The following is a 26,092-nucleotide window of genomic DNA, read 5'->3' as shown; positions in this document are numbered from 1 at the left end:
TGACAAACTGATAGGATTCTCGTTTTTGTTCAAGCGAAACTATGGGAAGAAAGCTCTGGTTTTTATATGAATCAATGCTACACAAATGACTTCGAAGCATTCAAGCGAAGTTTGTCTAATCGATGCAGGCGTTACTTCTATTTCAAAACTTAACCTAGATCCTTCGTTGTTGTCATTGAATGTACATTGTAATTTGTTAAAAGACATCGATGGTTTAGACGCTTTGGGGAAATTGAAGCATTTGGATTTATCCTCGAACTCCATTGAAGTGATTTCGGGCCTAGATAACCTTGTATGTCTTAAGTATTTGAATTTGTCGTGCAACGCCATCACCACAACAAAAGGACTTGAAAATCTAAGGTAAGTCTACATTACTGTGGAGTATTGAGAAATCATATTCCAAACCCATGTGCGTTTCTCCTCCCTTCCTTGTGAAACTACTTTGGGGATAATTTGGTATGTTCTATTTTTATAAGTGATCGTACATAATCTGATTTACTGAAAGTATGTTTTCATTCTTCAGGCAAGTTTGTAGATGTAGATTGTCCAGGTTAGTATAGTCCTGAGAAGGACTGTTTTTGTTGTTGTTGACTGACATTTCGACAACCTTAGCGGTAGTCATCTTCAGAGTCAATGACATTTTCGACTTTATAGATGACTACTGCTAAGGTTGTTGAAACATCAGTCAACAACAACAAAAACAGTCCTTCTCAGGACTCTACTAACCTGGACGATATACATTTACAAAAATGTAACGATACTCCCTGGTTCAAACCATTTACTTAATTCTTCAGGCAACTCGTGAAACTAGATCTTTCGTACAACACAATCAACAGCCTTTTGGGTCTAAAGTCGTTAGCTTCAACAGGCTCATCATTATCTACACTCTATCTCCAAGGAAACGACATCAGATCCATTGATCACATCATCAACTGTCTGAGTGAATTTATCCAACTTAAAGAGATTGTTTTTTCTCAAAATGAAGATACCAATCCTGTTTGTAAACACCCAAAGTACAGATCCCTAGTACTGTCAATGCTACATGATATTCAAGTTTTGGATGGTATGGATCGATTAGGGAAACCTGTGGATAGTGAAAATCTATCGGATAATCTTGGCTTAACAGGTAGGAATGACCGAGCTTGTTTTGAAATGGAAACTAACTGTTGGTTGGTTTTTGCTGTTGTGGTAGCTCGCATTCATGACAGAATAAAAAGTTAACTAAACTATCACAAAACCCATTTATATGTAGTTGAAAAGATTTCCTAGACTACAATTTGTTGACTATTAAGTTTAGTTAACAACCATTGATAATGCTATAACTAAACATTGATTGTCATGTTTGTTTTGTATGAAATACACAATGTAACCAATTAATGTCCATTTCTAGATGTTGATGATTACATAAACTATCTCATAAAGTCATCCTCCAATGTTTCAACAAAGGTCAGTATTGTGCAAGCGACCAACTGTTCTGATGTTTTCCCTTGAAGTAAGCTGGCAACATTGAACTAAGATACATGGAACGCTACTTGAAGCAAATAATTGAAGCCAAATATTACACCCAGACACGCGGGATTTTACCTCTAGACACGCGTGTGTAGTGTTTCGAGATACTCGCGGTGTGAAAATTGATTGACTACACACGCGTGTCTGGGGTAAAGTCTCGCGTGTCTGGAGTAAAATCACGGTTTCAAAAAATTATTAGGGTTTTGTATTACAGGTAGCGTTCCATGTATTTTAGTTGAATGGCTAACAATAAAACCAGCGTTTCACATTAGAGGAGACTGGAAATAAATGTAGAATAGCTCTATGTCTAGCTTCTTCGTATATAGAAAGTGGGTCAGTTACCTAGCGTTATGGCATAGCTACTAAACTCGAGAAGAGGGTTAACGTGTACCTAAATATTATTTTGCATTCAAAATAATATATTTCCCTGATATAACACCAAATACATACATGTATACATTACCTCAACTTGTACACTTCTCTCTTAAATGAAAATACGAAAATAAATTCTTCTTACAAAGGCGGAGCATGGTGGATCCTCGACCGATGTGACCAGTACGCCAAGAATCGACGAAATGCTGTCGAAATTCAAACGTCAGCAAATGGAAGCACCCATGACGTCACGCGAAGATGACCATGATTTCCAATCGACGGGTTCCCGTAAGATTGCTTCGTCAGTAGATCATGAAGTACGATTAGAAAGACTCGAACATCAGCTGGCTCACGTTCTCTATAAACCTGTAAAGGTTCGTTTCATAAGGGAGGTAGCTTGGGTTGGAGGAGGGAGGGGGTGGGGTGTCTGTGTTGAGAAATACATGGAACTGGAAGAAATGACTTTTCTATAAAATTAAGGTTCGTGAGTTCACCCCTCACCCCCCCTTTTCAGTAATTTTCAATGAAAAATTTCCACCAACTTTCTTCCTTCACCCCCCCTCCACCCCGCTTTTCTTTAATAATTATTAGTTAACCGTGACATTGACGTTTTTCTTATTCTTCATACGCAGGATGTCCGTTCCAGTCCGTCATCAGAAAAAACTGAAAAAGCAAACTGCAAACTTAAACGTAAGCACCACGTGTCGTGAATTCGGGGCGTGCGTTGCATTCTGGTGATGTGTAAGCACCACGTGTCGTGAATTTGGGGCGCGCATTGCATGCTGGTGATGTGACAGTTTGAATCTTTATTTAATTCATTCCTACAATTGTTTTTCTTATACGAGACAGTTAAGTTACCGGGGATATACAAGGCGGGAACCAAGTTCTGATAATAAATAATAAAGCCCAGAAGAATGGTTTTAAAAGAGACATTAGATACAAGAATATGTACATGCAAAAAGAAATATTTATTGAGTAGCGATGAAATGTTACGCTTCTCAATAAATATTTCTTTCTGCATGTACCTATTCTTGAATCTAATGAGTCTTTTAGAAACCACTCTGACGGACTTTAATATTTATTATTAGAATTTGAGACAGTTTATGTAAAAAATTTCGTAAACTGTTTAGGTCATTCACATATATTTCTTTATCGGCAGACACGCGACAAAAATCCTCAGATTCAGACACAGTGACGACGGACAGTCCTGTAAAAGAAGAACTCAAGCAGTATCCAAAATATATCAAACGAAATGTATCATCTTCTAAGCGAGGAAGAACACACCAGACCCCGAGCACGAAAAAACAAACTTCTACGAAGAAAATGGCCAAGGACGGTAAAGGCAAAACTAAAGACAGTTTCAAAACAATTGAGAATTCATCGACAACCAATGAAAATGAAAAGATTGTGAAGTTTAGTGGAAATAATGAGCAAATGATGGCACAAGGCTCGCGTTATGTACGACATCACGAAGATGATGCTACATTTTGGTAAAATCTATTTTAAATTTTGTTGTTTTTCATTGTCTGGCTTATTGTATGTTTTACCAAATCCTGCGATAAATGTTCTCTTTGTTAACCTGTTTATGAGTGCCGCTCTTTAAACCACTCGTGGACCAGGGCCGTACCTAAAACGTTATTTGAGGGGTGGGTGTATATTCATATATTGAGTTGTACCCAACTGATTTCTTTTGAAAGCCAAATCACTTTGAGAAGAAGTCAGTCGGGCAAAGCTGAATATATAAAACACCCCTCAATTAACTTTGTAGGTACGACCCAGCTCAGGGCTGGTGTTTTTTGCTTATGTCTTGCCCCCTTTAAGGTTTCAGGGTGGTATTTGAAAGAGAATAGGGTATCACAGATAGATGCCCAACCGATCCAATCGAGATTACTTTCGATGCATCTTTTTAAGTGTGGTCAAGCAGCCATGTATTGCAACCAACAACCCGCGCAAACGCGGCAATCCTTTTTCAAATACGTAATCGTGTTATTCTTGGCTTGCATGCTACGTCATAGCCGCCATGTTGGATGATTATAATGGCGAGCATTTCCTTGTTCCAGGGGAAAGGGTTGCAAGCCATCAATATTTCAAGAATCAGAACGTGACTAGATGAAATCTTGCAAACTGCTTGATTGTATATCCTAAAGTGATTTTTATTTGGTTTTGTATAGTCACTGATCCAAGAACTTGACATGGAGCGTGAACGCAGATGGAAGGCGGAACAGGCAGCGTTAAAGTTAGTTGATCACGTGAAAGAGTTACAAATTAAGGGTTTGTTGCGTTTTTACTTATTAGCCATTGAACTCAGTACCTCTCTGGAGCGTTTCCTTTATATAAACAATCTCAAAACATAGGGAAATCATAGATTGTTTTAAGGTCTTAGATTGTTTTATAGTTTAGAATTGTCTTTCCTATTAATTTCACTATGATTATGCTGCATCCTGTTTTCTAAAACGTTTTCAAGGTATCCTGTGATGATGTTCTATGCTTTTGTTTTATCTAGTAAACGACGAGAAAAAGCTTGAAGACGCTGCTTTGACAGCGAGTACCAAACTGAAGGATATTTTATCAAAGGAAAGACTTGAAAAGATAAAGTTGACGAAAGAATTGAACGTTTTACGAGCAAATCACTATGACTTAGTGGAACAGTTTAAGAATTGTCGTGAGACCGAAGAAGAACAAAGAAAGCACTCAGAGCGATGGAGGCTGCTACGACTAAACTTGAAACTGAAAGAATACAGCAACATGCTCACGAGGTTTGCACGTGATTGACACTATGGCTGTTGAGGTATCGTAGGAAACAGAGAACATGAATATCTTAGGAAACAGAGAACATGAATATCTTAGGAAACAGAGAACATGAATATCTTAGGAAACAGAGAACATGAATATCTTTGGAAACAGAGAACATGAATATCTTTGGAAACAGAGAACATGAATATCTTAGGAAACAGAGAACATGAATATCTTAGGAAACAGAGAACATGAATATCTTAGGAAACAGAGAACATGGATATCTTAGGAAACATAGAACATGAATACCTTAGGAAACAGAGAACATGAATATCTTAGGAAACAGAATGAATACTTTGAATACATGAATACTTTCGGAAATAGAACATGAATACCTTGACGAACGATAAACGTTTTGATGATATTTTTTATTCATGTAGGTTTCCAAAGTCCAAGAGCAACAAATGAGAGCCACAGCCCTAGCAAGGGAACTTGAACTGAGGAAAGCAACAAACAAACAACTTAAAGGACAGGTTCAACAGCTTCAGGAACTCCTCGCAACACGAGAACAACAACACAAGTAAGGATTCATTGGAACTGTAGCTGTAACTCTGTTTATTAATTCTCTGGAAAACAGCTTTTGATAAATTATTAAAAGAAGAGTAAGCTTTGACAGGCACTAACAAAGTATTTTATACCTCGACGTATTTATAATATAGCGTACTGCAGTTCAAAAAAGTCACTGATTAAATGATCAAACGATGTTGTACAAAGTCTTTATGTTTCTTTGAAATACCATCTCAATTTTCATGTCGTAGCTACAAGTTGAAAGGGTGACATATCAAGTAGAATAACAATTTTTTCTTTATTCAGGGTTCAAATGGACGGTTTGGTTAGTATTGACGGTCGTGATGTTAGAGAAATAATCAATAAAGAACTAGCAAAGCAAGAAATAAGATTTGAACAAGTCACAAAGCAATGGGAGGAAAGGTAATCGCGTGTATTTATTATTGCCGAAAATTGCAATTTACAACATGATAAAAAAATTGGCTTCGATACAGAAATAGCACGGTCTCAACTTAAGTAGCTACCTACTTTTAGTACAAAGTTTCTATAGAAATTTGGCAGTATTGTGATGAACTTAAATGAAGATATGATCTTCGCACTTTGCTGGACAATTTAAGCAATTGTCTCCAGAACCTGAAAAATTCAGACAATGAGACAATGAAACAATTGCTTAAATTGTCCAGCAAAGTGCGAAGATCATATCTTCATTTAATTTCAAACACCGCACTGCATATAACATTCTTAGTATTGTGATGAGTCGAACGGTTTATTCATATGTAGTGTAAACTCCCCAGGGGGGCGAATGTTATTTATGTTCATTGTGATTTAGTGCTGTTCGTCACAAACAATGTTATCGGCTCTATGCTAGCGCTACCAGCCCCCCCCCGGGCTTCTGGAAAGCGCGAGATGATATAACAGCAAACTTTTTTAGGAGAGGTCACGCGTCCATGTTGGTGTTTTATAAAATTTATAAATAAAATTTTAAACATGACTCCTGCATGAAATCAATTGTCAAATGAAAATAAAAGAATCACAGCAACACCATCATTGCGCGCTGGATTTAACGTAATTGTTATACAAGAGAACTGATAATTTATTCCGTTATATAATTGTCACTTTCCTTTAATTATCCTGTTATTATCATGAATTACCATGAGTGTGTGCCTGTTTTCTGTGCGAAATGAATTAAAATTTTATAACGCAAGTGTTGAGATTGGGGTTCAATTCAGACTATACAAATGTCTTCGCCTATAAAACGTTGTCGTTGTAAAAACGTAAAGTCTTGGACTCAATTATTTATTTTAACAATGAGACAAGGAAAGCAGTGTAGTTCTTGTTTGCCATGAAGCCCAAAGATGCTTTCTTTCATGATGCATTTAATTTATTAAAAGTAAATGAGAGAGTTGCCAATCAATGAAAAATGTATAAAACATGTGCGAGGTTGACATAAATCAAAAAGCCAGAGGTTGTTTGAACCTTTGCAGTATGTTCTAGTTTATTTTATGAGAAGAAAAGAAAACAAAAGATAAAATTCGAAAGCAAAAAACCCCGTTTTCGGTCCATGCTTCCCGATACCTGCTTAAGCCGAGGCACTAGAACGCCGCATGTTAACGTTTCGGTAGGAGATTTCGGCCCCTCCACGCTATCCTACTTGGGAGATGCAATAGCAAGCTTCCGCCCATCAGACCCCGAGATCACCTGCGATAGGCTTTGCTCGGGGTACGCAGGGAGAGTGCGGTCGCGACCCGAAACGTCTGGACCCTAAGCCACTGCATACATATCGCACCCAGCTTCCACTGCTAGTTGACATCTACTATACCTAATATTGGCTTTATATATATATACCAAAATTCAGAGGCTTACGAAAGTTATGGTATTATTAAAGTCACTACTGCGCATGCCCAGATGATTTCTTCGTTAATTTGCGACTAAGTGAGCTAATTGCCACAATTATAGTGCAAGTACATATGGTTAGTCGTTGCCATGACTATGAACAATTAGTCAAGTGTACTACGCATGCTCCTGCGCATGCGCAGATGATTTCTCCATTTAATTGTTACTAAGCATGCTTTTTACTTCAAAATCGATGCTAGTAGATGCAGCTGGTCGTTGCCATAACTATGAAGTCAAAAAACCGTCAAGTGGACTGCGCATGCACGAGAAGACTGCGCATGCGCTGATAAATTGTGACTAAGCGAGCTATTTACTTCAACCAGACTGTGACTGACAAGTCCCAAATTGGTATAAGAAGATCTGGTTGGCTGTTGCCATACCTACGGACTACAACAGTTGTTCAACTGGACTGCGCATGCTCAGAGTTTTTTTGACCTACATGCGTTAATGGAGTAGGCTACGCAAGTTTTCAGTCATATATTATTGACAGGTTGTTTGTCTTTTAAGTTTGTTTCGACAAATGCATTTCCAAACTTGTTACCCATCGACCGTTATCAGCCTGACGTATTCCCGCCATGATTAAAAGTATTGTAGGCAATACACAACCGTAGACATTACTTGATGGACAGAAAGAATATTTCTTACGCGTAAACTGTGGACAAGAACGCAACAACTGGTTACCTATAGGCTTAATTTTGATGTTTTATTTAAAATGTTTTGAAGTCCTTGAATGTTCACTTCATACACGAATCAAAATCAAAACGAAAGTTAATGAAGAAATGAAAAAAATTTATAAAAAACTTTATGATTGATTCAAATTACCAGCCAAAAGGCAGTGTTTTTTTTAAAAAAAATTTTGTACTATCCTTCGATCCCTACATACGTAGTATTTTTGTCGTCGCTGTTCTCAAGTTTTTTTCTCTTTATATTATGCTCAATTTGAATTTGACGGTGATTTTGTTTTTATGTCATTTATATTTATTCTCCTTTGAATAGATTAACACAGAAGACGAACGATTATTACAGTTTAGAAGATGAGTTCCGTATGGCCTTGCAGATTGAATCTAAACGATTTCAAGAGGTTCGGCAGAGCTGTGTTTAAAAAAAACTTCTCTTACATTTCGATGTGTCTCAGACATTAATTTCTGATTATTTGGCGTTTATTATTCCTTATTCGTTGATTACCGCGTTCGGCATTTGGTTTTCATTTTAGCTTCAAGACGAATTCACTAAAATAAGCGAGGAATGTTTGCAATATAAACGACTGTCGCAAACCATGAAAGATAAAGAAACGAAAGCGACCGGAATGGTATCCGAACTGACTGCGGTAAGACTTTTAAAATTCAATCCTCAGCTTTACAAAACATTTCTCGTGATGAGATGATAGCATACACTACATATTTGTCGACAAGTGAAAACTTTATGTCTTTAAAAATAAGTTTTCGTCGAAGTCATTCACACACTTGATATAGGTACAGTTGTATGTGTGTCTACATCAATTGTGCGTAAGACAGACTATTTTAAGTTGCTTGCAAAACGTATGTAGTCGTTAGCAAGTTGTTCGCTCTGTCGTCCAAATGATCGTAATAAAGTAAATGGTTTGAACCCGGGAGTATCGTTATATGTTTGTAAATGTCGATCGTCCAGGTTGGTATAGTCCTGAGAAGGACTGTTTTTGTTGTTGTTAACTGACGTTTTGACAACCTTAGCGGTAGTCATCGTCAGAGTCAAGGAGATGACTACCGCTAAGGTTGTCGAAACGTCAGTCAACAACAACAAAAACAGTCCTTCTCAGGACTATACCAACCTGGACGATCTACATTTAAAACATGTAACGATACTCATTCGAACCACAAACTATTTTATCGACAAAGATTGTACAGTGTGATTAATCTCTGTCCGTATTACGGTATTTTCTACTATATCTCACGCGAAGCTGCCTGTTTTGAGCCACACAACAATTTTAGCTGGTCAAAGAACAAAAGATTCGAATAACAGAACTGACAAAGTCAAAGCAAGAAGCACTGCTTCAACAGAAGGTAACTACTAGATGAAAAAACTTTAACCGTCATTATCTTTCGCATCTCTTTTCAAAACTCATGTCAAATAATATCATTTGTGTATAAAATGGTGACGTTTTTCAAAAATAACTTCCGTCGCCGTTAAAAATGTTGCGGTTATTTTTTATCCACGGTACAGTCTGCAATACTTAGTTCTTACGTGTTTCCTGTTCCGACCACAGGAAAGAATTGACTCGCTTGAAGAAGAAACAAAAATTGCCCGTAAGAGAATTTCGAGAATTGAAGTTTTGGAACAAGTATGTAATCTCTCCTGTAACTTTTTCCCGCAAAAAATTACGCCAAGCTATCGTAGTTGGTAGCTCCACTGAACCAAATATACATTACATAACTGAAAAGCTTTTTTAACATCAAGATTTCACTCGTGTGATAGTGTAAAGCAAAATTTTCCATGCGTTTGTCTGGAAATAAAGTAACGGTAACTTTGTTTTGTTTTGATAGTCTGTTTGAGCCTGCCATTTATCTTGTTGTATATTCAGTTTCATTGAAGAAGCTCTATATTTATAAACATGGCAGTTATCATCCTTGTTTGCTTTTCTGTGTGCAAAGAAAGATTAATTTTCGATCGCTCTTATAGTTACACCTAACACGATAAATTGTGTAGCCAAGTTTAATTATTTTGAGCATTCTTAACAAAGAAAATTTATGTTCTATATTCATCTTTCCAGGCTGTGTTAAAACAACGCTTGTTTTATCACAACCATCGCTGTTTTTATGATTTATTTGATTTCGCCCGCTCATCTCCAGGATAAATCAAAGTTATCTTCACAAGTTCGTGCGCAGGAATCTGTCATTCAAGGTCTTAGAATGGAACGGAAATTATGGAGCGAAGAATTGGCCCAACAAGGTAATGTATCTCGCTTTCCATGCTGCCAAATTCCTATTTCCATATTCTGTTGTATGTTGGAAAATTGTTTATCTTTGGCGTGTCTTTCTGAGTGTTGAAATGTTTGTCTGAAGGCATGATTACTTGTTATAGATTTAATGCGCATAACATTTCAATGTTTGTACAAGTTGTTTTGTTTACAACGCACAAAGTTTGCTGCGAACGATTTTCCCACGTACTGCGTACCCAATTAAAGTGTTGTTTTTGCTAAAGTTCATAACAAGAATGGCGGGCATTGTCACACAGATGTTAAGATTTTAGGAAGTGGTTTCTTTCTCATTTTTTCATATCCTACTTGTACCTTTGCAGGGGCCTCTCTTGCTCAGGACCGTGGGAGATTAGAGTCTAGACTGGAAGCTCTGACCGCTGAAAGGAAGCAACTTCTAGAACAAATTGAGGTCGGTGTTTATAATCATTTTGTATCTTACTGTGAGTAATCGGAGACGTTGACAAGCAGTTGACATTGATTGAAACGCTTGCTGCTCGCCCGCTTACCCCCGGAAACCGAATCGTCAACAATCTTGTTGCTATATTTAAATTGAAATCTTCATCTTTGTCGAGTCGGATGGGGTGTTGCTGCTACAAGCAGTGACGCAGCCAGCTCACAAGTTTGGTCATGCTATCTAGATATTTAGATTAATAAAGAAATGAATAATGTTACATAGCATGACTAAATTTGCGGGCTGGCTACCCAACTGGCTACAACTCTGGTAACTACCATTAAACACATTTTGTAAAACCACCCACCCACCCCCACCTCTATCGCAAGATCAACAATGTTTGGAATTTATATTCATATAGAATTCATGATTATTTTCCAGGATGCAAACGATTCCATTCGGATAAAATCTAAAATGCTCGAAGATCAAACAGAGTCCATCAGACAATTAAAACTGGTACGGAAACAACATTTGCATTCTAAAATACTCTCCCATTGATGAAATACAAATGCTAAGAAACTAACTGTGGCTTGCTTTGAAATTATTAAGTGCAAAAATATTCCATGCTTACAGAGTTTGAATGAACGTCGAAATGAGCACGAAAGGTCTTTGGAAGATGAGAGAGTAAAAGTTCAAGACTTTGAGGAAAGATTAGAAAGACAAATGTGTGTTACTCAAGAACTCGAGGTAAGATCTTTACGTCTCTTAAGGAGCAGACTATCATCGTTTTTGGACAATTTTTCAAACTCGAATATTTTGCTAAACGTTCACCGCGAAAATTAGCAACAACGTGTGATTTTCAAATCAAACTAGAACAAGTTATAATTGCGCTTTTTTTCTGATTTCATATTATTCCAGAGGGCATTATCTGATTAACAGTTTGGTCTTATTTTTCGTGTTATTTCATTCACATTTCAGGAAAAAAACGAAAGCCTTTTGCAAAGGAAGGAAGAACTTAAAGACGAGCTCTCGTCACTGCATACGGACCTGGAGAAATCAAATGAAACCAATAGGTTGACGCATTCGTTTTATTTAAATGAAGCATTTATAAAAAACAGAGATCTAAAATATGTAAGAAAGCTTTATGACGTATAGTCATGTAGCTGGGATTGGTTGCAAGAAGCCTAGATTGCGTTATCCACTGAATAGCAACGTTTATAAAATCTCTTGGAGGAGAAAAATATACGATTTGAACTGTGCAATCACTGAAATAAAACATTGTTTCGAAGATTACAAAATTTCTTTGACGTAAGAAAAATATCAGCACCTTTTTTACAAGTTTGAAGATTTTTGCTATCCAATGGATAATGTTATTCAGGCCACGTGAAACCTGTCCCCTGATGTCTTTCTAATGGGAATTTTTATAGAACTTTAAAAAGCAAGTGGCAACAACGAAGTGATTTGATTGCTCGTCTGGAACAAGAGGTCAAAGAAATGCGTAGTCAGTTTGACACGAAAGAAAGGAATCTTGTGGAGGAAAGGGACAAAGCCATTAAGGGGGGAAAGTAAGTTTGCTTTTTTTTTATCAATGTTTTCATGATTGCGTGGGATGAATGCGTTGATGGCGGCTTAAGGGACATCGTGGGACTGTTGTATGAGGTCATCGTGGGACAGTTGTATGAGGTCATCGTGTGACAGTTGTATGAGGTCACCGTGGGACAGTTGTATGAGGTCACCGTGAGACAGTTGTATGAGGTTACCGTGGACAGTTGTATGAGGTCACCGTGGGACAGTTGTATGAGGTCATCGTGGGACAGTTGTATGAGGTTACCGTGGACAGTTGTATGAGGTCACCGTGGGACAGTTGTATGAGGTCACCGTGGGACAGTTGTATGAGGTCATTGTGGGACAGTTGTATGAGGTCACCGTGGGACAGTTGTATGGTCATTGTGGGACAGTTGTATGAGGTCACCGTGGGACAGTTGTATGAGGTCATTGTGGGACAGTTGTATGAGGTCACCGTGGGACAGTTGTATGTGGTCATTGTGGGACAGTTGTATGAGGTCACCGTGGGACAGTTGTATGAGGTTACCGTGGGACAGTTGTATGAGGTCACCGTGGGACAGTTGTATGAGGTCATTGTGGGACAGTTGTATGAGGTCACCGTGGGACAGTTGTATGAAGTCACCGTGGGACAGTTGTATGTGGTCACCGTGGAGCAGAAATATTTCGTCACCGTTAAATGGTCATGTGATCATGTTAATTATTGTTTTATATATGACAGCTTGGCAATCGAAAAACTACGATCATGTGACGACGCGTTTCGTAAGCAACTGGAGAAACAAAAAGAGGTTTATGAGCGCGAATTAGATCGCCTATCTAAGGAGAAGGAAGAAATTACTGAACATTCAAACTTGAAGGTATTAAATTATAGTTTTAGATGCTTGCTTTGGATTGTCGTTCATTGGTACCGATAGAACTACGGTCTATGAACTTTTCATTTTGTTTGCTATGTGTAAAAGTGGTATGAATCCTTGCATAGCGGCTTGTGAAGCTTAAGTAGTTTTCGTTCTCAGTCCCTTTAACACGTGCTCTTATTTAACTCACTGCGCTTTAAAGGGACTGGGGCTGAAAAAAAGAAATTGACTATTCACTTCATTGACTGTAGTGTTCGTTTGTACCCAGGTCTCCGAAGTAGAAGATGAGATGAGACAGATTCTACAGGAAGCTGCAGCAAATAAAAAATCACTGGAAATGAGGATTAGAAAATTAACGAACGCCTTTAACGAAATTCAAGCGGATCTTACGTCGTGATCATGTGATCTGTGATTTGATTTTACATGAAAGGATAACTGAATGTAGGTATATAGGGTCTTTAGGGATTCATACAGCTGTGTAGCTACATAGAGATATTTGACTGCATCTTCCATATTGTCCAACTTTATCCTGCATTGTCAAACATCACCCGGTTATTTCCAACTTTATCCTACATTCTCCAACATCACCCGGTTATTTCCAACTTTATCCTACATTGTCCAACATCACCCGGTTATTTCCAACTTCATCCCACATTTTCCTACATCACCCTGTAATGTCCAACTTTATCCCACATTGTCCAACATCACCCAGTTATGTCCAACTTTATCCCATACTATCCAACATCACCCGGTTATTTCCAACTCTATCCCACATTGTCCAACATCACCCAGTTATGTCCAACTTTATCCCACCTTGTCCAAAATCACCCGGTTATTTCCAACTTCATCCCACATTTTCCTACATGACCCTGTAATGTCCAACTTTATCCCACATTGTCCAACATCACCCAGTTATGTCAAAACTTATCCCACAATGTCCAACATCACCCAGTTTTGCCCAACTTTATCCCACATTGTCCAAAATCATGCAAAATTATTTTCAGGAATCTAAACAACAGTTGGGAGACAATTTTATGCCCTCGCTAGACGTATAAGTTTGTCTTTACGATTACACCTACTTAGGTGATTTGCTTATAATCTGAAGAAGTCACTCTTTGGCATATTAATCTCTTTTACCTTGTTGTTTTAAGGTTATAGAAAAAAATGAATCTTAATTGAGGAAGAGATTTTTTCATTATTAATGAGGTAAGAAAAGCTATGGGTGTCTGTTAATCTGTGGCTACAGTCATACGCTAAGGGTGTCTGTTAATCTGTGGCCAAAGTCACACGCTATGGGTGTCTGTTAATCTGTGGCTACAGTCATACGCTATGGGTGTCTGTTAATCTGTGGCTACAGTCATACGCTATGGGTGTCTGTGAATCTGTGGCTACAGTCACACGCTATGGGTGTCTGTTAACCTGTGGCTACAGTCATACGTTATGGGTGTCTGTGAATCTGTGGCTACAGTCACACGCTATGGGTGTCTGTTAATCTGTGGCTACAGTCATACGCTGTGGGTGTCTGTTAATCTGTGGCCAAAGTCACACGCTATGGGTGTCTGTTAATCTGTGGCCAAAGTCATACGCTAAGGGTGTCTGTTAATCTGTGGCTCCAGTCATACGCTAAGGGTGTCTGTTAATCTGTGGCTAAAGTCACACGCTATGGGTGTCTGTTAATCTGTGGCCAAAGTCACACGCTATGGGTGTCTGTTAATCTGTGGCCAAAGTCACACGCTATGGGTGTCTGTTAATCTGTGGCCAAAGTCACACGCTATGGGTGTCTGTTAATCTGTGGCTCCAGTCATACGATCGCATGGAAATACCCAGAAAAAGGTGAGTTGCGCGTGTGGAACTTACGATTCAAACGTAATCAAAACGATTTAATTCAAATGATCGCGTTAGACTAAACACATTACATGACACATGAGCTCGCCAATGGTATTTTCACTTAAATATATTTGTATCAGTAAATGATTTTCATTGGTCGTTCGTGAACATTGAACGTAGTTGTTTGAAGTGGATGTTATGAGTGATGCAATTGTGTTGTTTTGATTATGCATCATAGCAATCAAAACTACAGGTGCTAATAACTGTACCCTCCCATAACACCCAAGACGCAATTTCCATTCAAAAAATCACACTTTTTTTCGCGTACACTCCGTTTCACCCTCATGCGACAAAATAGAAAATTGTATTTTTAAGCTCACCGTGCAAAATGGCCGTGCCGAAGTATGTGTCTTTATTGTCCTTTGTTCTTTTCTGTGTTAATTGAAACTGTTTTTTTTTACGTTAGCGGTTGTGTTCATACCGATCTCAGTTGGTTGTTTGATTTTTTTTGTTTTATCTGTTGTCTTTGATTCTGCTCATGTTTATCATCACCACAGGATGTGTTCAAATAATAGGAATTATTACAGTCATTGTTACATATGATTCAAAACTATGCTTAACTCGCGGCTGTTGTTGCATTAAAATCACCATAAGCAATGTCTTATGTTGCTTCTACCTTTATGAAAACCAAATCGTCTATAACGTATAACTTCGTGTTATAATAATCTAGAAACTTTACCTAGCTAGAAATCTCGGAAGTAACATTGAAATGACGTTCGAAGGCCGTCCAATGGAATGTTTATTTGTGGATTCGATAATATTTTCATTTAGCGTGACATGGTTTATTCAATTTTTAAAGAATGTTCCATGATCCTTCAAAAAAGCTCTTCAATATTGTTTTTAATATCCCGGCGGCATGCCTAAATTACTTTGTTATAATCTTTTTGATAAGAATCCTCCCTGATCTTCAAAACTTTTATCTTCGACATTTTTGCGTTTTGCCATACGCAGTTGTACCACTCGGTGATTCTTGTTAATGGCGGTGTTCTCTGTTATATACAAAAATTAGCGCTAAAATGTTCATTTGTCGACTATTGTATATAACTTGCGTACTCTTAAAGTGGTGTTTGCTTAATCTTATTACAAAGGATTGAAACAAGGCACTTGAGATGCGATTTGACAAGTACCAGAAATCTATACTTTTGTACTTGCAATTCATTATCTGTCTTAGAACGTTTTCCTGATTTTTCGAATCGCTTTGCTGATGGTAATCATTACATCTACGCCAGTCGATGTCAGTATTGTTCGTAGATTCTTCGATCCTCTTGCTAAAAATGCCATTTTGTACAGCCTTTAGCAATGTCTGGCGATGCGAGAAATGATAATTGGTCTATAAAACGTAGGATTAACAATTATACGTCCATATATCATTTGGAAAAAAAAACTTGATGTCCGAAAGCACGATTTTATGTCGTTTACATTTTCGCTACAAAGAGGATTTTCATCCGCCGAGAACTTCTGTTTACAGTATAGTCGCACAGCACTTCTCTGACCAGCTGAAAATCAAATCATTATGATGTAATGACAACACGAAATGCACTTCACCGACTGTTTAAGATAAACTCGCCACCTTATCAAATACACTCATGTTTACACAGCCTTCGTAGAGCCTAGCTCTACGAGATTCTCAAAATCCACCAAACATTAAGTAGATTTCTAAACCCTTTCCTTACTTCAGTTATTTGTCTGGCAGCTCATTCTGCGATTATGCTTGAAACTTGTGACTGAGCTTTTAAATTACGGTTCTCTGTTTTTGCATATCTTGAAATGGCATGCGCGTTTTATGATTTTCAAGTATGAGGGAACTCGCGAACATGACTCTGATCGCAAGATATCAGATAGCAGAGCCATAATTCCTATCCACCGTACCCCTTGAATAGAAACACAATGGCGTTGTAAAGACATGCCGGCTATACACGCAGTATTTGTTTTATTTTGAAAGGAGATGATTACATTGCGCTCGCTCGAATAAACATAATTAGGAATAAATCGCGTCAAATTCCACGCATGCCTTTGATTGAACACGCTACGTTGGATCCGACCTGCCGATTGGTTCGTTCCGTAGCAAAGCGGCAAGGAAATAGGTTCTGGGGTGGGCTTAAAACGACATTGAACTTCACAGTCTGTCACAAATACGACGAACGGTATATGCTCTGGAGCTCAACAAGAAACCAGGAAAAACAACGATGAAGATATTTAACTCAATATGCATCTCCTTGTTCTACGTGTTTTTAACGTGGTAAGTTTTAATGTTGGACGCTATCAGGTTAACATAAAGCTCGGCTCGATTAACTGCACAGTTCAGTATATTTGTTTTGATTGTACATTTATTTGTGACATTCATTGCGCGCTGTCCGACATACTTTTGACGAGGAAATTAAAGAGGCCTTCTAAAGGTGAATTTTTATATAAAATCGCCATGATGTTACTTGTGACCTACAACTTAACTTATCGTGTGCTCGTCGCGCACTCGTGTGTCATTGAGACTGGCTTAAGCTAACCTATGCCAGAAATATATTTTAATCGCAAGCGTGTGGTTTACAGTTGGCTGTCTGTGTGCCCGTATATGCTGTCAAACTGCGGTCAATGAGTGACATTCTTTATATGTTAGTGTAGAGATATTTTGTACGATTTGATATTCCTGCCCAATTTTGCTATTGCTCCAGTTCGGGCGAATGTTTACATCCCGGTATTTGCCCGTTGACCTCGTCGTTGATTAAACGTTTTCTTTTACAAAACATCAAAATTGCGCGCCAGGTCGCACGCTCTCATTCGAGCACGATTTTCGCTTCTCTTCGTTTGCATCACGCCAGATAACTTTTTAATAAGAGAAAAACGGCATTTTTGCAGCAAATTTTTAATGAACTTTTAATGAGCGCGTTGCAATTAATTATCGTTTAATTGCGACATCAAGCATGAATTAGGAGACGTTGTTGCATGTGAAACATATCCTTAGCGCTTCTTCAAACATAAACATTGACGTATGTCCCAGTGTACGTAATATGGCGGTCTTATTCACTGCTCTAAATTCTTCAGAGCGCCTTTCCACTTGAGTTGTCGACAAAAGCGAAAGACTTAAGCGAAAGGACGGACGACAGATGAAACATTTTCGTAACTGTTGAAATAGATTACATTACACAAAACAGGGTGCAGCGTGTGCTTCTTGCAGTGTCATTTTTACATTTGAAAATGCCACATATGTACCATTACGCCCTTGTGCGCAACCATTTGGTATTTTCCGCGCTGCGTGGCGCTTGTATGAAGTTAATCTGCTAAATAGGAATGTTTTCACGATGTCGGCATTTCGATTGATTTATATCAAGGCTCTTTCCTTATTTGCGTACGTAAATATTTACTTAGCGCCATTATATCGCTATTTAAATTGTTTTGTCTGTTCTCCGTTTAGCAAATGCTCTCCGCTTGCGAGTACCTCTCCCGAAAAAGGATTGCAAAAGGTAGGATGCACATAAAACGCCCTCCATAAAATTTTCCATTTTTACCCATTATTCACTGACCTTTGTATGTGTTATCTGGATGTATCGTCATATCAAAATTACTTTGTTTTTGTAATTGTTGTTTGTTGTCTAAAACAGAATATGGTCAAACCGTATGTGGCAAATTTTTATGAAAGTACCCACGGTGCGATGTAAAATCTTAAGTGCTATCTTAAATAAATATATTTTGACAAAATATTTTGACGTTTTTGAAAGCATTCTATTTTTAAAAGTGTCTTCGGTCTTTGCATTCAGGCATGTATTATCCTCAACTAACAGCTCTTACTCCTTAAAACTCCAATCTTCCGATCATTTTTCGGGTAAATTTCACCCAGAAATAACGACGTTAAAATCATCGTGTGATTGAGGTGTTGATCGCTCAACACTTAGATCCAAGTAACAGCTCTCGTGAAGGTGGCTGTTATCACGACAACACATATACTTGTGCCGCATGCAACTTTTTTGCAACCTCACTATCACTCAGATGAATTTTCAATTTCATAAACTGCTATCTTGTTGATGAAGTTTTCCATCGATTTTTCGCTTAAGTTCCCTTTCAATTAAAAATCTAATCCTCCCTAATTGGAAAATTTCCTCGGGTCTGTGTTCACCATGGTAAAATCAATCATTAAACCTCAGCTTCCTCTATAGTCTGTTCCCGCTCACAACGGGAACCGCTGCGTGGTTTGTCAACTGATAAAAATCTCAAATTATTTTCTTATTTTTCCTGTTCTCAATTAACGTGAACATTACCGTGCCTTTTTAAAACCGCTTTCATTATCCAATCAACATTAACAATGCTGTTTTACGTCATTGCAATATTTCCGACGCAAATTATGTAAATCTCAACACATTTAGGCACACGAGATCAAGGGGAAGCCTAGACCATCATGTTTGTATTTTAAATCCATCCGGAAACTTTATGTTTTCTTGTGGGAACACTACAGCGCAAGTATGTCAATGAACAAAAAAATTTTCATCTTATTAAACTTGTGCAACATGAATTAACCATCCAACGTTAATGAATATGGCGCGCATCTCTACAACAGAACAGCATTTCGTTTTCATCCGTAATTAATTTACATATTCCGCGTCGCTCCAAGTTCGCAATTCATTAATAGAAATCGATCTATAATTGTGCGTATTTCCCATCCAAGTGTTGACAGCGGTGTCTTTATGTTCAGAGGTTCTGCAAAAAAGGATTGAAAGAGTGAAAGGCGTCGATAATGAGAAAATAATCTGCAAACGGTTCTTTTAATTCCAATTAGCGAAAATGGTCGTCAATTACTGACTGTGACTGTTTTGAAGTTTACAAATCGTCTTTCCTAAAACATCATTAACGTTTTGTAAACTTGAAGTCAGTTTAATTACAATATAATGATCTTATAGTTAGAGACTTGCTTTAATATTCCATCGGTTTTGTTAAGTTGCTCTAACATGTTCCAGTTTTGAGTCCCATGTGATAGCAATCATGATAAACTTAGCGTTTTTCAGAAGTATAGAAAACATCATGCAGTTTTAAACCGTTGTTTATACTCGTTGACAGCCGTTTTGCAGAGAAGCTATTTCAGATGTACAAATTGCCGTCTTAAATTACGGCGATGCGTCATTCCATCCATCTTGTCGAGTGGATAAGGTCAAAATTATAAAGCACTCCACAAGCGAAAGGCATTTGATTTTTTTATCATTGAAAGACAGCTTGCGCGTTTGAAGTATGAACTTGCGCGTGTGAAAAAGAATGGCTTAACAGTAAAAGTGATTGAAGTTCTTGTTGATTTGATAGTGAACGTATAATTCAATATTCATAAATTCTCTCCAAAATAATTGTTGAAAAAAAAAATTAAAAGTATCAATTTCCTGTATGTTCTTCTCGAGATAAGTAACTTTATTGATAAATATGCACAGGAAATTTATACTCTTTTCATCTAATTCTTCGCATCGAATGACAAAATAAACAGTTAGCAACAGCTTCAACACTGGACATCTTTTTCTCCTTTATGCATGACGTTCCGGCTTGTATTAATCACTTTGTATCAATGAAGTTTAAATAAATTCAATCCATCTGCCTGGTAATATTCTTTTCATTTTAATTCCAGTGCATTGAAAATATTCAAGGCATTCGAAATGTAGAGGGTTTTGCAATATCTTCGTTTGAAGGTCACAGATGGAACAATCCATCATATCTTGAGACGTAGATGTATTAAGCAAATTCAGCAAGGGGGCCATGAACGTGTCGGCCAAAAGACTTTTGTGGGAGGACACTAATTGGATGTACATTGTCGAGAAATCTATTTATCCATTTCCGTTTTATCAGGTCACTACGTACATCATACATACGGCCAACTTAATCCCACTTGTTAGACGCTCAAGTGCTTGAGCAATAAATAGGATATACTATAGTGTAAACGATGATTTTGCTAAAATATTTGATAATGTGGCTCCCTTTGGTGCCCCTTTAAGGCTTGAATTCTTGCCAGTCGAAAGGTTAATGATCTCGTGTATGTTAGTTTTTAGAAGCTACGTTTCACCTCAGTTATTTCTGATCAACTGAGATTTTTCTACGCCCGTCTTTATGAATTTAAGAAGTACTGGGATTGTTGTCTTTGTCAAATTCCTTGCATATCAGGCATCATTTACAGTGGCCTTGGCTCTTGTATAAAGAAAGCAATGTAAAGACATGCGATACGCGGCTTACGATTCAATAAAAACAGTTCTATGTTAAAAAAATGAATTAAGTCTAGCTATAAAAGCATTGTGTCAACAATGCGAGATCATAAGCATTAACGAATGTTAAACATATTTTTACTTTGAGTAAGAGAGGATGTGCACAAAAAATTTAAACAGAAACTCCACATTCCTGACGAATGCCTTATAAGTAAAATGAGAACGAGGCAATTTCCTTCACATTAGTTATTTTAAGTTTTAACAATTGCATTAAACTCTCTTTGAGAGATCCTGTCATTGATACACGGGTGTTCCCTTGGATAGTTCTGTTTTGGACTATCTATATTCTCCATTTGTCGTTGGTTTTTTTTGAAATTTCGCCCGTTTTGAACGAAAAATTTTGGATTCGGCAGTTTTTGGAGATTCAAAGGAATTCGATAAATATGTGACTGTGTTGTATCTTTCAAACTTACTGACCAGAATAAATACTAGTAATTTAGGATTTAGACAAATCTTTTTGAAGTCACGAAGTATTATTTAGTATTACTTTGTTTCTCTGCCACAAAGTATGTTTTTCAAATTTGAACGTGCATCAAAAAACACCCTTTTATGATCAAGTCTTTGTCATGTATGTTGTATTTGCCAACTGATAGTGTTTGTTGAAATTGTCATAACTTATGCATTTTATACTCCAAGTAAAACATTTTAGATATGATTTGTGCAGTGTGTTGTTGTAAGTCATTTTTGAAGACCTTTCTCTTGAGAAAGAAAGACGCTATTACAGATTGCATGTTTTCTATCACGCTCGAGAATTCCTAACGTGCTTCCTTGTTATCTGAAAAATTTCACACATTACAATCTTTCACAGTTTGTGCGCGATTTATGCAAATTGTTCTAAGGCAAAGCGCGTGAAAACAAACTGAGCTCGCCCTGTTTGTGTGCGGTTTATGCAAATTCATTGCGGGACATCGCGTGTAAAAACAAACTTAGTGCTAAGTCGAGGGATTACAAACAGTTCCGCACAATTTATGCAAACAATTATTTTTACAAACAACATCATAAGTACGTGCTAAAGGCGCGGAAATCGCTCTGATCTCGTTATTAGGAGCGCGGAATCTTTATGTCCCAGTTTGAGTGGTATTTAACCGCGGTCGTGCTCTCCATGACGTACATTTTAAATATCTTTGTCGTGTGGATAATAGAAAATAACATACAGTTGGTGATAGTATGAAATTTCCAGAGTTTTGTGTGTGGGTGGCAAGTTGATAGATAAATGGTGAAATGCTGTAATTGCCTGTTTTATAAGCAGTGTTTATAGGACCTTAATATGACGATCAAATGAAGGCATTTTATTAGTGATTACAAACCGATTTAACTCATAAGTATACAACTTATGATAGGTATGTGGAAAGTTGACGATTGCTTATCGCAATTGCAATTGTTTCAATGCCAATTTTCAGGCTGTTGAAATCGTCGCAGAACTAGATTTTACCAAGCCGAAATGTTTTGTCATCTGTGTGAATCAATAAATGAAAATTAAGAGTTCAACAGATTCCCAGTTAGCTAGCAAATGGACTGCTCGAAGTTTGCTACAGCTTTCAGTATCGCGATCGGAGCTAGATCTTAACACTCGCGAACTTTCTGATGAATTTGACGTGTTCCTAACATTTTTTTACTAGACTTAGACGTACACTTCACATGATTTAGGCAAGATATCATAACACACGTGCTTACAGAGTTTTCCTTCTATATTTAATGTCATAAAAAACAAAATGTTTGAATGAACATGTAAGGATTGCTTTTTAAGATAGCTCTTCAAACAAGTGATTACTATGTAAGTCAATCCGGGCTGTTTAACTTCTACAACACAAGAAAATAGTTTTGTGTGTCGGAATATCTTTGGGCATCTTTTTGTTTGGGTGCGAGCAAAGTTGGCTGTGTGATAGCCGGAAACTACGCTTAAACAGATCCTAACTATTCTCTGACTTTTTGGAGAATAAACATCCTTATCTTCATGATTGTTGTCGGATTGCTGTAAGAGCTCATTTCCACAGCGATATTGATGGTTTAGATAGGCACACAAATTCTTCACCGAGGCAGGAATGAACATTCTCAGAAAAGTAAACTTGCCGAGCTTTTTGTTTAACTAAACTTTGTCACTGAAATGTAGATATTGGAAGTTGTCAAAATTAGTGTGGATTATTAACGGAGGCTAACCACATCACAGTTTAGTTCATCTGTATTCCTTTTCCAGTTGTGTTTTATGTATTTGACTCTTAGCTTATATCAACATGGAATTGGCCCTTTCATCTAACAAAACAAAACAATCATGAAACAAGTTAATATTCGTTTACGATGTTTTCAATTTTTCGTTTCTTTTTACTTATGTAGAGAAGATTTCGACCGAAATTAGATTTGAGATGCACCCCACGACTCGAGGGTGACATGAGATTCTCTTCTGGCGAAGTTCAAGTTTGCAAATCACGACAATGGACGTCCCTGTCCAATCTAATAAACTCGGTTCCTGTAAAAAAGAGTAGTTTACCAAAGTCGTGTCTTGATGCTAAACTACAACGTATGGATAAGGGCAAGGGAAATGGTCTTTACTGGATCAACCCCTCCGGGAAGGACGATCTTGCTAATGCATATGTTGTATATTGTGACATGAATGTCGCGGGGGGTGGTTGGACCCTTGTTGCAAAGATCACCAATGATTATGCGTGGATATGTCCCGAGCGTAAAGGAGCGAGTTGCTTTGGATCGAACGCAGATAAGTTGCGAGCGAATTTGTTTCATCCGTCACACGCGAGAGATTATGTTGACCTGAGGATTTCTAGTGACGAGAACTCAGGAATTCACCTGAAGAAGACGATTACAAGAAAACTTTTTGAAGGTAAGGATTCTTGCATCGCCTATATGAAACACAATATTTTGCAAAAAAGTGTTAACCTCGATTTCGGCCTACTCGTGCTTTGTAACGTCTTCTGACTAATCAACAAGCTCTTACAACTTCTTCCAACCAATCAAGAAGCTCTTGCAACTTCCTCTGACCAATGAACAAGCTTTTGCAACTTCCTCTGACCAATCAACAAGCTCTTGCAACTTCCTCTGACCAATCAACAAGCTCTTGAACTTTTCTGACCAATCACCAATCATCGATGTTCCGAAGATATTCCTGTCAATCACGTTTGCTTTATGCACATTACAGATTAAAGAAAAGTTATACGAACAATAAAATCATTTTACTATGCTTCTTTAGATGGTCTTCAGTCAATACGGTTCACGTTTGTGACTGCAGATAACGGTTGGACTCAAGTGAAGATGCGTATGCCGCATTTAATAAAGAGAAAAAGAACAGTTTGTTTCTCACGGGAGGCTGGTCCGAGTACAGCACTCAACAAGGAGATTATACATGGAACGTTATCAAACAAGAGAGAAAAGAATTCAAATTTACAGGTTCGTTGAAGATTTCTCTTTTTAATATACCGAAGGAATGAATAAGACTGAGAGTTCAAGGAACGTTAACGGCGCTTTTCTCAATGACAAAGTAAATGGTTTGAGCCTGGGAGTATAGTTACATGTTTGTAGATGTAGACCGTCTAGATTGGTGTAGTCCTGAGAAGACTGTGGGTGTTGATGTTGACTAATGTTTGACTCTCTTGTGAACATGACTATTTACCACTAAGGACATCTATAAGTACTTTGACTCTGAAAATGACTACCTCTAAGGACCACTGTTAGTACTTTGACATCCTTGATTCTGAAGATGACTACCACTAAGGACCATTACCAAGTACTTTGACATCCTTGATTCTGAAGATGAGTACCACTAAGGACCATTACTAAGTACTTTGACATCCTTGATTCTGAAGATGAGTACCTCTAAGGACCATTACTTAGTACTTTGACATCCTTGATTCTGAAGATGAGTACCACTAAGGACCATTACTAAGTACTTTGACATCCTTGATTCTGAAGATGAGTACCTCTAAGGACCATTACTTAGTACTTTGACATCCTTGATTCTGAAGATGAGTACCACTAAGGACCACTATAATACTTTGACATCCTTAATTCTGAAGATGACTACCACTAAGGACCACTATAAGTACTTTGACATCCTTGATTCTGAAGATGACTACCACTAAGGACCACTATAAGTACTTTGACACTCTTGATACTAAAGATGTATCCCACTAGGGATCATTTAGGACCATTAAGGATATTGACACCCTTGATTCCGAAAACGACTACCAGTAAGGATGTCGAAACGTCAGTTAACATCAACACCAACAGTCTTTTCCAGAACTGCATTAACCTAGACGATCATCATTTGCTAACATGTCTTCATAAATGACGTTGAACATATTGAACGACAGTTAAACGTGCTCAACAATTGTTGCCTTAAAAACTCTTCTTTTGTTTGCTAAAACAAATGGATTAAACAGGAAAATATAAACGTGCAGTAGAGGCACATCATACGGCAAGCATATATACCTTTTCATAAAATATCTTCTTACAAGACCGTATTAACGAAGTTGAATCATTTTTCAAAATGGATTTTTATGAGTTTTGTTTTTTTTGGTAAATTTGAAACAAATCTTTCTTCATTTTAGGTAGCACACTTTGTTGGGGAGACAACGTTAACGCATCTTATCGTTTTTACGAACATGGCCTTCATTTTGGCAGTCCTTCACTGGGGAAGAAACGTTGTCATCTTGCGAATGATGAGAACGAAGTAATGCTGAAAAGTCATTACACTGTTATGGAAGACGGCACGACCAACATGCGATGGGATCGAGCCCAGTTTGGCTTTTTGAAATCGACATTTTTACAAGTTCCTTGTAAGCGTATTGCAGTATGGATAAGATGAAAACTGCTGTATGTGAATAAAAGCCAGGAAAACAGCAAGAAACATTTTCGACGATATTTAATGCCGTATCTGCCGAGAAACATTGTAATTAGATAAGTGTGACGCAGTTAATGACGTGTGTGTGCATTGTGTTGTCATTGACGTCATTAAGAGTTGATATTGGTTTTGCAGAGGGCATTTAATTGTGATGCGCTAAATAGTACTGATCTGTATGTGTCATAAAAATTTTGCTATGACAGACCTGACGGTATTTTCATCTAAAGATATGTCTTCATTTTAAGTTTTAAAAACTGTTAAACATTCATGTATTTGTCGCTTTTATAATTGTAATTGAATGTG

General features: G+C 37.6%; 2 protein-coding genes across 2 annotated transcripts; both read left to right on the top strand.

The window, feature by feature from the left end:
• Positions 1 to 9: 9 nt before the first annotated feature.
• On the top strand, positions 10 to 13,944 carry LOC124437866 (leucine-rich repeat and coiled-coil domain-containing protein 1-like). The gene is given in 24 exon segments (XM_046987798.1): positions 10 to 360; positions 795 to 1,126; positions 1,391 to 1,446; positions 2,031 to 2,255; positions 2,514 to 2,571; positions 3,041 to 3,371; positions 3,579 to 3,645; positions 4,053 to 4,152; positions 4,385 to 4,561; positions 4,564 to 4,637; positions 5,055 to 5,194; positions 5,488 to 5,604; positions 8,071 to 8,155; positions 8,288 to 8,401; positions 9,042 to 9,113; positions 9,317 to 9,391; positions 9,900 to 9,999; positions 10,348 to 10,436; positions 10,860 to 10,934; positions 11,052 to 11,165; positions 11,397 to 11,491; positions 11,846 to 11,983; positions 12,703 to 12,838; positions 13,104 to 13,944. Coding segments are annotated over 24 exon segments (3,174 nt in total). The 5' UTR covers positions 10 to 85; the 3' UTR covers positions 13,233 to 13,944.
• Positions 13,945 to 16,682: 2,738 nt separating this feature from the next.
• LOC124437757 lies at positions 16,683 to 25,917 on the top strand. The gene is made up of 5 exons (XM_046987685.1): positions 16,683 to 16,961; positions 18,129 to 18,177; positions 23,272 to 23,773; positions 24,140 to 24,336; positions 25,497 to 25,917. The coding sequence occupies exons 1-5, from the start codon at positions 16,909 to 16,911 to the stop codon at positions 25,620 to 25,622; spliced, it is 927 nt and encodes a 308-aa protein (XP_046843641.1). The 5' UTR covers positions 16,683 to 16,908; the 3' UTR covers positions 25,623 to 25,917.
• The last annotated feature ends 175 nt before the right edge of the window (positions 25,918 to 26,092 follow it).

The sequence above is a fragment of the Xenia sp. Carnegie-2017 genome, unplaced genomic scaffold, assembly GCF_021976095.1.
Source record: "Xenia sp. Carnegie-2017 unplaced genomic scaffold, XeniaSp_v1 HiC_scaffold_17, whole genome shotgun sequence".
Taxonomy (NCBI): domain Eukaryota; kingdom Metazoa; phylum Cnidaria; class Anthozoa; order Malacalcyonacea; family Xeniidae; genus Xenia; species Xenia sp. Carnegie-2017.
This window is presented reverse-complemented; position numbering and strand designations above follow the sequence as displayed.

Coding starts and splice junctions, on each gene's coding strand:
- LOC124437757 (XM_046987685.1), top strand. CDS start 16,909: ATGAAGATATTTAACTCAATATGCATCTCCTTGTTCTACGTGTTTTTA. Junction 18,178..23,271: donor CCGAAAAAGGATTGCAAAAG/GTAGGATGCACA, acceptor TTACTTATGTAG/AGAAGATTTCGACCGAAATT. Junction 23,774..24,139: donor TACAAGAAAACTTTTTGAAG/GTAAGGATTCTT, acceptor ATGCTTCTTTAG/ATGGTCTTCAGTCAATACGG.